The 11,602-nt window shown below is 40.2% G+C and overlaps 1 protein-coding gene across 1 annotated transcript in view; it reads left to right on the forward strand.

The window, feature by feature from the left end:
- Window positions 1–10,224, forward strand: part of MED13L (mediator complex subunit 13L) — a 199,996-nt gene extending 189,772 nt beyond the window's left edge. The window contains exons 28-31 of the mRNA XM_068412543.1: window positions 403–557; window positions 3,842–4,003; window positions 6,129–6,241; window positions 7,341–10,224. Coding sequence (XP_068268644.1) covers window positions 403–557; window positions 3,842–4,003; window positions 6,129–6,241; window positions 7,341–7,473 — 563 coding nt within the window. The 3' untranslated portion in view covers window positions 7,474–10,224. The remainder of the gene's footprint in view (window positions 1–402; window positions 558–3,841; window positions 4,004–6,128; window positions 6,242–7,340) is intronic.
- Window positions 10,225–11,602: the final 1,378 nt, after the last annotated feature.

An 11,602-nucleotide genomic window follows, 5' to 3' on the forward strand; every position in this document is an offset into this window, starting at 1 on the left:
AGCAGCACCTGCTGAGAGGAACCGTAATGGGTTTCAAGTGTTTTGTTAATGGATTTCTGTGACTAACTGCAGAGAGGTGTCATTTTGTCTGTTACAAAGTTCAGTTTGGATTTTTATTGAGCTGGTATGACAGGATTTTTGTTCACTCTATGACCATTATTAAAATTCATAATTTTAATAGATGTCTGCCAACTTTTCCTTTCAAGTCTGTGCGGTTGCAGTCAAAGGTGCTAAGAAGGATTGAACAGTAAAGTGTTTCTCTCTTTCATCTGTCTCAAGAGTACGTGGAAAAAAAAAAAGAATGATACTAAATTAAAGGGAATGGTAATAAATTACAAAAATTTCTTGACAAAAATGAGTACAGCACATTGGAAATTGTTCTTCTTTCTTTTCTTTTTTCAGATGACATGTTTGACCTCCCGTTCCCAGATGACATGGACAATGACATTAGAATTTTAATAACAGGGAATCTTCACTCTTCACCAAATTCCTCCCCAGTTCCTTCCCCTGGATCACCATCTGGCATTGGAGTGGGATCTCACTTCCAGCATAGTAGGGTAAGGCTGTAGCACTTTAGGGCATATGCCACTTCAAATAAAGTACAAAACCACCCAAATCCTCCAACAAAATTTGTTTTTCCTGTAGATTCTCAAACATAATTAGGTCAACAGCAAGCAGAAATGAATGTTAAAATTGAAGGTGCTGGTTAAATACTGTTGTAGAAGATGCCTCTGCCTTGACTATTTACATCTCTAAAGTTAATTGTTAGTGTACAAGATTATTGAGAGGAAGAGAGGAGGAGGAGACAGAAGCTTTATTTTTGTGTGGCAGAGCCATATCTAATGACCCTGTATAAATTCAATCTGTGCTCATCCATTTTTTTTTGGAAAATCATATGGAATGTCCCTGGCACAAAGTGACAAGTCTTTGAGAGAAAGGAAGGTATGACAGCTCTGTTGACATGAATTTCTAGGGGAGGCACGAAGGGCGATAATTCTCCTGATAACAAAACCCTACCCGCAGAAACTCCGCAGGTGCTGGATGTTTATGCAAATGTTGTTTTCTTAGTAAAAATTCGCCCAGAGCACATAGAGTTTGTAAGTTGTTTTTGTTTGAAGTGGCTTTTATAAAGTTGGTTCCAACACCAGTGATTACTTAAAATGCAAATTACTTTGTGTAATTCAAGGTATTTTTTAAAATCAGCATTAGCATAATTTGGATCATGTTTGATGGAACTCTTATACATTTAATTGTGTAAGAGCCTTAGCTGTACTCTTAAAATGGTTTCCATCACAAGCATGTAGAAGTTTGACACTTCATAATTTCCTGTGGAGAAGTTTTATTCTAGAAATAGTACATTTAAAGCAGTAGTATATTACTTCTTTACTCAATAATACAGTATTTTATTAAGGAAACAGGCTAACTTTTATACATGAAACAGATAACCCCATGCATTTAGAAGTTCTGGTTTAGTGATCTGTAATAACTGCAGTAACTGGATCTGGATCTGTGACTGTCACTGGTGGCTTCAAACAGTCTCAACAAGAGAAATTATAAATCTGGTATGAAAGGAAGTACAGGATGGCTGCTTAGAGGAGGTGTAGGTACAGCCAACATACTCGCCCGTGAATGATGCTACTCATTCCGCCTCTGTGACAAAGCAGTGCATTTCTCTGAATGTAGATAAGGTGGCTTAAGAAAAGAATTCTCTCTCCCTGAACATGACTGACTAAATGGTGTTAGTTTCACCACCTGGAAGGAAGAAATCCTGCCTGTAGTTTCCTTGCAGCCTCTGTCAAAATGCTTCAATGGTCAGCTTAATGCGCTCGGTGGGTGCAAGGTTACTTCTGCGTCAGCCACGAAAATGCTAATCCTGTATTCTGTGATCTCAGCACACAACCACCTTACCTTATGGTAATATTCCAACCCACTTTTCAAAGGCTAAAGAATTGCACATTACTGTCACCTGGTTATTTCAAACCGGTATGTGGGCAAATTGGGAGTTTTCCATTCTGTTACTAAACCCTCCAGCCCTAAATCACAACTCCCCACAATTTCTCTCTCGTGTTTAGTTCATTCAACAATCTCTATTCTGTGCCACTTTTAGAAATGCATTTACAGAACTTATTCTCAGTGGAACTCCATCCAAGTGGCTTAAGAACAGCACTGAAAGGTTAATGACCAAAGAGCTTAGGGACCTGGACAAGCCATTCTAGATGAACCTGTCATAGTAATTCAGTTTAACCATTAACAAGGGCCTAGTAATTGATGTGTAATTTTTGGTTTTAAAAAAGCAGCAGCGTGTGATCATTACCTTGTGGGTCGGGGAAGGTCAAGCCTTCGTCCATGTAACCCGTAATTGATTGCCGCAGTTTAGCAGGGTAAGTCCTGATTGCTCAGCAGCCAGTTTCAAGGTTTGCTGTTAGGCTTTGAGTGCCCACAGCCAGGTAAGCTGCAGCCTCCTCCAGGCTTTATGGACTGTTTAACTTTCTTTGATTCTTGATCAAGATATTACAGTTGGAGAAAGACCTGCTTGAAGGACCAGCAGTAAAGGCTTTGTGATTAAGCTGGTTTCTGTGCAGTGGAATTTTTTTTTTTTTTTTAAACCTGTTGACTTAAGAGATGTTTATGGATTCAATGAACTGCTATCCCAGTTCTTCTGGGATAAGTTTCAAGCTAAATTACTTCACAGGCATCTTTTGGGGTTTTCCTCTATGAAATAAGAGTAAAAGAAAAATAATAAAGGGTGTTTCCAAAAAAAACCAGCTGAATTTAAAATAGGAAGGTACTCTAGAATGGAATGGCAGTCACCCTGTCTGACACCTAAGGAGACCCTTGTAGGTTTGGTAACGTGGTTCAGGATATATAAGGAGGATATGTATATATATACACACACAGGATGGGGTAAGCAAGATTACACCAAGTGTTCCTATCCAACAGCCGTGGGTATGGAAGGGTCATCTAGGTTTTACTCTGCAGAAATAGAATCACAAACATATATGCTGACAGGCAGCAACTCAAAGTCTGATGAAATTAGTTTTACAGCCAGTTTCTCATTGTTTAACTCTCTCCTCTCCAAATAAATGTTTGGTCCATATATAAAAATGAGTAACTAATACTGAAAAAATACAGTATATAAGTAAATGAATAACTGATACAAACTGAAAAGCAGGACAGCTGTTTCTTCTTCCCCACGCTTCATCTCTGCTTGGCAGGACAAATATAAACAAGCACAGTATCTTCTGTTCAAGTGCCCATAGCAAGACATAGCAAGTGTAGCATTTTTTTCTAAGTTATCAATGTAACTAACTGAAAAAGCAATCAGAGCCGAGCTTATAACGATGCAGCTATTCTCTGTTCTTCCCTATTTGAGTGTGCAATGCATCCTTCCACTGGCTGAAGTCAGGAAGATACGCAGTGCAAACTGCTGGGTTTGAGATGTACAGGAAAAGCCTATGAGGCTTCATAAACTTAAATTCAACACTGGTCTACGCTGGGCAGGCTCCCAAGAAGCTGTTCAGATTCACAGCCAGAGCCCAGTACCCCCAAGTTACTCTGTAGCATCAAATTCCACATGTGCTGGGTTCAATTTAGGAGGTCAGCATTGCTGTTTGGGAATCTAAAGTGATTCTGGAACATAAGCCTCAAGAACCCAACTACAGAGGAAGAAGGAGGGGATTAGAAAACTCTGACTAAGGTTCATGAATAACTAGAGGATAGCTCATTAATAACAAGAGAGAACTGGATTAATGACTGAGTAATTAGTAAACAAAATTAACATTATTGGCGTGGGATGTCATGACATCAAACAACAAACCTGCCTTTTCAACTCTTCTTTCAGAGCCAAGGGGAACGTCTCCTTTCCAGAGAAGCCCCTGAGGAACTGAAGCAGCAACCTCTTGCTCTTGGATACTTCGTATCAACTGCCAAAGCTGAGAATCTCCCGCAGTGGTTCTGGTCATCCTGTCCTCAGGCACAAAACCAGTGTCCCCTCTTCCTGAAGGTCTGTCTTGGTATCCTGTCACAGGGGAAAGAGTATTTATACTCTTTATGTATTAAATAAAATACCCTGTGTTAATACACAGGGAAAGTGTATTTATAGCCTAGGAATTTTCTCTGAATATGTTGGCTTTGCATGTTACCACAACTGTGACAGTGCTGGAAACGGACATACAATTTCAGGTTTAAATTTACTTAAGATAGCTGGCTGTTACAACTTAATTTTCTATTCCTAAAGCCCTTACCTGAAAACTGAATGGTTTGGCAGCTTCTAAATACAGAATCATCAAAGCTGTATCGGGTATTACGTAAGTGTCCCAGTTGTCATTTTCACTCAGCCTAAGACAGGAGGGACATACCTTCTCTTCTGCCGTAATCCAGTTATGACACACAGATTATAAATTAGAGAGTGAGCATTTACTCTCCATTTCTATTTCCCTAGTTGTAAAAGTTGCACAGTGGAGTCTGTGGTGTCAGAGTGAACCTGGTACCTTCCCTCGCAGAATGGCTAGTGTTTGTGAGACACATACAGCAGAACTGGGTCAGCTACTAGAGGTTCACAGATCCCTGGAGAGTGTCATGCAGCTTCTTATTTGCATGAATCAAAAAAAAAGTGAACTAATGAGCGTGGAAAGAAGGTGAAAAATCTGCCTTGAATAGTATCACATAACTATTTGAGCAAACATCATCTAGAATAATATAGTACCACTTACTTTATCCATTCCTAGCTTAATTAACAAATAGTAAATATTTTTGCAAGTCTCTTAACTAAATTCTCTCATCCATGTCTATCAGACAATTATCAAGTAAAAGTGTTCAGTATCTCTCAATTCTTTCCTCATGCAAAAAGAGCAATCGTAGGAGCGATGGTAACGATGACTTGCAGTCAGCATGGCAGGCTTCATGTGCAGTAGAGCACCTCCACCAGCAAAGTTCTGAACCTTATTCCTTACACTCTGCACTCTTCATGGAGAGATTTCCCTGAAGTATGTGCTTTTCTTTAAACCTACAGAATGGAGATCTTAAAAAAACAAACCACCGTGGTTTTGGAGCTAGAGATGAAGTTTTACACAGAATTTAAAACTACTTTTTTTTTTGTGAATGGGTAATCCAAAGACTATGTTTCAGTTCCAGCAGTAAAAACACAGTCAGCAGAGCTCCAGGCAACTTTATGAATTCCTTCTGTAAGCTTAAACTAGATTTGTACTAGAGAGAAGAAGCCACCACCCTTGCCTACACCACCACCAGCCCCAGCCTGACACAATTGCTCTCTCAGATCTAGGCTGAATTAAATGTTTAATCTGACTTGGAACATACCGTTTCGGTCTGGACAATTTTGAATAACAGCAAGGGGCTGAGTTCATGCAGCGACTTGTGCACCGCGCAGTGAGCAGGGGGTGCTCTCTCCTTCATGCTGCACAGCGCTGCAGTTAGGAGACTCGTATGGCATGTGAGGCGTACGGATTCAAGTCATCTTTGTCTGGTTTTGGATTAAGTATTTTTGAGCTAAAGTATTTCCCCTCTAATGTGTGTGCCATAATTGGAGGAGTATAAATTAGAGGTTTTGCCCTGGCAGGCTGTGTGGCGTGTTAGGCAACCCACGTGAAAGCCTGACGTGGTTGCTCTGCCCCCGGCACGTGATCAGTATGAAATCCCTTTCCTGCTCCTGTATAAACTAAGGCGCGAGCCTTGCTCCAGAGGAAAGATGAGAGGGGTGGAGAAAGCGTACAGCAGGGAGCAGGGCAAACCCGCCCCACCTCTGTGCGCTACTCTGCGCTGGTCTCCTCCTGGGAGAGTTTGAAGAATCAGAACAGTTTGTTACCGAAATACCAAAAGAACCACTGACACAGCTGAAGTGTTTCCCCTCATCGCTTCTGTGACTAAAATCAAGAACAGAATTCAGCATTCTTTTTTAAAGATCCTTGATTCCAGTCAAAAAGATAAGTCAGTTTATTCAAAAATGTAATCATCATGGAACTTGGAAATACACATGGTCATGGTGGGGTCAACAAAGAACTGCCAACTTTCTGTGCTGTCCTGAGACAGTTCAGAAAATATTTGCTCACTGTGACTCTTTAGAAGTACTTGCTAAATGAAGAGTTAATTTGTGCTTTTTTTCCTTTACACAGGCCTCCTTACATCACCATATCTCCGTAGCGCAGACAGATGAGCTTCTACCTGCCAGAAATTCTCAGCGAGTCCCTCACCCCCTTGACTCTAAAACTACATCAGATGTCTTGAGGTAATGCCTTTTAGGCTTTGCGTTTCCTCTCTAAGGCTGTGGGGACTGAGCACTGAAATTTCAGAGGGACCTTTTCTGCATCAGTTCTCCATGCTACCGTACAAAACTACGTACAGAAAAATTAACAACAGCTTTGCCTTACCAAGCGGGCACCTTGGTCTGCCTCCCAAAGATTGTTCTGTTTAGCTGCTGGTCTAATCTGGACTGTGTCAATAATTATTTTTACTCACCAAACCAAGCTGATTTATAGATGGAGATAAAAGTACTGTCCTCATACAGATATCTTAGGAATTGGGCTCTAAAGGAGGCGTTCCTCCTGAATTAATACAGGGTTGTGTATCATATTGTACAAGATAACTAGAGGACTTTTTGCCTCCATCCCACCTGTTGGGGACTGAAAAAAGATCTTGTTTATGAGACAGTATACAGGGTGAACAAACAGGTACATGTCACCAAGTAGAGAGTATCAGCAGGAAACAGGAAGAATAATCTAATCTAAGAAAATTGGTGGTGTTTGTATACTCTACAAACATCCTCTTAGAGGACTGGGCTCTCACAGCTGTCCTGGGGTACTACTGGCTTTGTTTTGAGTCAAAAGGATGATGCAAAGGGAAAGAACGAGATACAACAGACACAAGCTACAACATGAGAAATTCTAATCAGATACAGGATGGCACAGAAAGTGGGATCAAATACTGACACAGGTTGCCCAGAGAGGCTGTGGAACCCCCATCCTCAGGTGTTCAAGACTCAAGGCTTTGAATACATTGGTGAACTAAACCTCAGGAGGTTCCTTCCAACCCAGATGACTCTGTGATTCCACAGTCTCTGCTGTGTATCGGGGAGGGCCTACAGTCAGATACCTTGGTTCAAGTTTAGACATATTAAAACTAAAAATTCCTGCTTCTGCCCCCCCGCCCCTTTTCAGCGAGCTTCCGACTCTGCCAACACCACCAGCATTAACACAGCCAGGCAGTCTTCATGATGATGTATCTCCAGGACAAACCAGAGATAAATTTAAGTAAATCATCTAGAAAAGACAAGAAGGAAAGGAGTAAACAATTCCATTTTCATTTCTCTCTGTATTTCTCTCCTGCAGGTTCGTTTTGGAGCAGTACAATGCACTGTCCTGGCTTACGTGTAACCCTGCCACTCAGGATCGCAGCTCCTGCCTTCCTGTCCACTTTGTGGTGCTCACTCAATTGTACAATGCTATCATGAATATACTTTAATAGATAAAAAAGCACTTGTTCTTCTGGCTTATTCTCCCCTCAACCTGAGAAACGTGCCACAGTCTGCAAAGATCACAGTTTTGCTTCTCTTCAGACCAGTCCTGTGCTGTGCTTCTGCTCCTCCAAAAGCACATGTGAATCCCGCAGTGTTCAAACCGAAACTACCCGTTAACATCTCTGGCAGCTTCAGTCCAAAATCTGGGAACATCCAAGAACAGTGAACACAGAGTAACCTCAAGCCAGTGTTAGTTTGGTGGCCCAGTAACTACTGGTCAGTGTGATTATTTTTTTTTAATATTTTATTTTTTTAAGGAAGACTACAGTATCTTTTTGCATTAGGAACTCTGATAAACAACCAAGAGCAGTTTCAGCCCTGCAAGTCAAAAGACCTTGTAGTGACCAGTTGGGGTTGTCCAAAACATATTTTGTTGTTCAATCATCATAAACTGGGACTTTGCAGGAGAAAAAAAAAAAAAAACAAACAAACCAACCACACAGTCGTAGTCTCGTATAAATATTGGAGTTTTCTGTCTACCTGGAGTTCCTGTCAGAGTGGATTGGGATGAATGCATGCATTTGTTACCTGTCCATGTAGATATGAATGGTCTGGAGATACTTATTTATTTTTAGGTTTGGGGAGGGGAGGGGAGGGATTAAATTATAAAGGACCAGGAACAGTAGAATATCTTAAAGAATCCAGCTCCGTTCCACTATAGGGTTATTTATCTACGTACCTCTCACTCGTCTGACCTAGAAATCAAAAGTGAAGCTGATAACAAAGTGCAAGCTGGGGAGGGAGGCGTGCGCAGGAATTGTCACCTGCCTTTAGCGTGGTTAGAGCAAGGAACGGCCAGTGTTCAATGAAGGATCACACTACCTAAGGGAGGGGGAGTGAGTGAGAGGTAGGGAGGAAAAATACTTTGAAGCCCAATGTAAGGGCAGATGGAAAGTGGTAAATTAATCTATTGTAGAGCTATGATTGAAATATATTTCCAGTAAATTTAGCGATGCTAGAAAACTATTTACTGAAACCCAAGTCGCCCTTTAATTCTGGGCAGACTCGTCCATGTACATATCCAAAAATATGGTTTTTGTTTACACTAAATCAGTTACAAATCTGGTGTATTTTTTCTGACTATAGGAATATTATTTCAAAGAAATAATTTTTAAAAATTATATCATTAAATTAGTACTTGAAGTTATACCACTGTGGTGGAAAAGTTACTTTGTTTAGTAAAATGATTGCCATTTTAAAGGTTAATGGCTAATTGAAGTATTTTTATGACTCCTTCATTCCAGGCTTCAAGGGGTTTATATTTAAACCCCATTTTCTAATGTTTGTTGTTGCACTGTGCAGCAGGCATGGACTGCCTTACGGGAGGGGTCGGGCACTTTGATCAGGCTGTGTGACCGAGTTATCTATCTGTGGAGAAAAAAACCTACCAATTTTAAAAGTTCTTCCAAAAGACTTTCATGTTCTGGTTAAAAAAAATGAAATTCTATGATTTTAAAAAGTATTTTTCTTGAGATAGTGTAACATTTAAAACAAATTATATAAAATAAAAAAAAAAAAAAAGAATTGCTTGTGTAACGAGAAGGTGAAGTCAGAGAAGGAACCTGTAAATGGATTATTTCATTCTCTGCACCAAACCTCCCATGTGGGTTATCCTCTTTGCAATGTATAGGTTAAAAAAAAAAATCTGATATCAAACCATTTGTATCTAATGTGTACAGTGTAAAATTGACTTTAAAAATATTGCAGTACTATTTTTTCTTAATCAGAAAAGAAAATTCTCAAGGCCTTTTGAAGAGCATAAAAAGATGAAGATTGTAAACTTGTATAAAAAAATTTAACTTGGGGAGGAAAAAACTGTAAAGTAGACATTTGTAATCTTTTACCATTTGGGGGTTATTTGTTCCCAGGATTCATCTGAACTTTGGATTATTATTTTGTTTGTTCTTTTTAAATGGGCCGTTTTTATCCAGGGGTGTTTCTTCCCCAGAAACCTGGTTCTAAGCAAAAATTAAAAATAAAAAAGGGCAGCGAGGAGTAGTTTTCATCTGGTGTCTTTTATTTAATTTTTTTAAGTTAAGAGAAGCTGGTGACATATTTATACGTTTTTGTGCAAAATAAATGAATGGCAATAGATTTTAAAGAAAAATCTTATGTACTTCAGTGTGAAAAGTTCTGTATAATATTTCCCTTAAATATGCATTATTTTACTTGTGAGTTTTTTACTGAATTAATCTGAAATGTACAAGCCCTGGCTTTCCTACAGAGTGAAGAAAGTTATTTTATTTTTTTTTTTTATTTCTAACTTTGGAAATTCATGCCTAAATCAGAATTATTATTACAGTTGTTTGAGCTAAAGGGAGAGGGAGGGGGTGGGGAATGTCCAGCATGCTTGTATGTATATTTCAGAACCTTTTTTAAATGTAAAAGCTGTACATTTCTGGGGAGTTCTGAATTTCTTTTTGTTTTTGTTTTTTTTTTTTCCTCTGAGCATTTTGCAGTGAGCTTCTTTTATATATAGCCGACAATTTGAAAGAAAACAAAAAAAAAAAAAATGTGAAGTTCATTTTAAATCTACAGTATATCGCTGGTACAATACACTAAAAAAAAGACTTTGATAAAAAGAAACAATAATAATAAAGACCTCCATTTTAAATGTCATTCATATATACCTTGTGGATGAGAGCTATATACTTTTACACACTTTTTTAGATGAATAAATTATTGAATTACTGAAACTGTTGGTGGAGTTTTATTCTTATGAGTATTTAACTTTTAAGTGTTAGCATTCCTAGTGAGGGAGGGCTTGCGTTACGACATATAGATTCCATGTGATATGATTGGAATCTTTAATATTAATTTAATATTAATATTAATAGAGACACGCAGTGCTGCCCGCCCTGAACGACCCCAGTGCCTGCCTGCCTTTTCGATGCGCTGCACCATGGTACAGCTCCAGCTGTGTCAGACTCCCTTGCAGCGTGATAAGGCTCATGAAAACGTATCAAGGTTCACGCTGCTGCAGTGCTTTGCTTTAAAACTGCAATCAAAGCAAACCAGAACAGTCATTCTAGTAAAAGCACGTCTGTTGTGGGAGGAAATTTGGTGCCCCTAATGTAAACGCCGAGACAGACCCGTTTAACATTCTGCCGAGTGGGGTGGGTGGAAGCAACCCGGGATAAGCTGGGGACACACGAGCAGTAGTTGCTTCACATTAGCAACTCTAATCACGGGAGCTCCGTCAAGTACAGATGAAATTTCTCTGTACACAGCAGGTAAGTCTGTAACAGGAGAGTCCAATGGCACATCTTGTACCCTGCTCCCCCTGCAGCAGGATTACAGACGGGGCAACTGAAGTACAGCCAGCCCTGGAGGAAAGAGGGATCCAGACCAGATCTGCCGCTTCGGGCTGCTCGGAGCAGCTGTACAATCTCCATCCTGCACGAGCTGAATCCTCAGCCGGACACGTCCTTGAGCAGCCTGATCAAATCATACCTGCTTTGACCAGGCGCTCGGCTGGACTATTAGGCTGCAGGAGGTCCCTTCAAACCGAGACATTCTGTATTTAGCAGGTTCATTGCTAACCACGGACGTGCAAAACAATGATAAATTAACAACTGCAGCCCAAGCCCTTTCACAGGGCTACACCTTCACAAGAGCAGAGGTCTATTTTCCATCCGTAAGAATAGTTCTGGAAAAGCTTAAACCAGAATCTTCAGGTAAGATACAATTTTCTGTATGTAAAGAAGTGATAAATCTGTGACCTCCCCAAGTCCGTAGTAAATACAGTATCCCGTACTTTACTCTTAAACAAGAAAAAACAGCAGCAAACTACAACCTGCCCCTTCCTTTCTTTCCAGTTGTAACTACCCCATCAGCTGTGGCCAGCCTGTGCTGCTGGTGGGAGCCTTCTGTTTTCAGCAGTGGGGACTTTCAAAATGAGATGAGGGAGTTTCTGCAGACGCAAAATGCTTTTAGAACTGATCGTTGTAGCTCGCTGTCTTGCAAGGTACGCTAAAAAAACCCTTCCCATGAAGCGACGGAGCCCGCGCTCGCATCCCGTCTCAGCTCCTGTGACTCTCTCAAGGAATTGCCACTCAGTTTCGTGGCTGTTTT

Source organism: Nyctibius grandis, chromosome 14, assembly GCF_013368605.1.
Source record: "Nyctibius grandis isolate bNycGra1 chromosome 14, bNycGra1.pri, whole genome shotgun sequence".
NCBI classification, from domain to species: domain Eukaryota; kingdom Metazoa; phylum Chordata; class Aves; order Nyctibiiformes; family Nyctibiidae; genus Nyctibius; species Nyctibius grandis.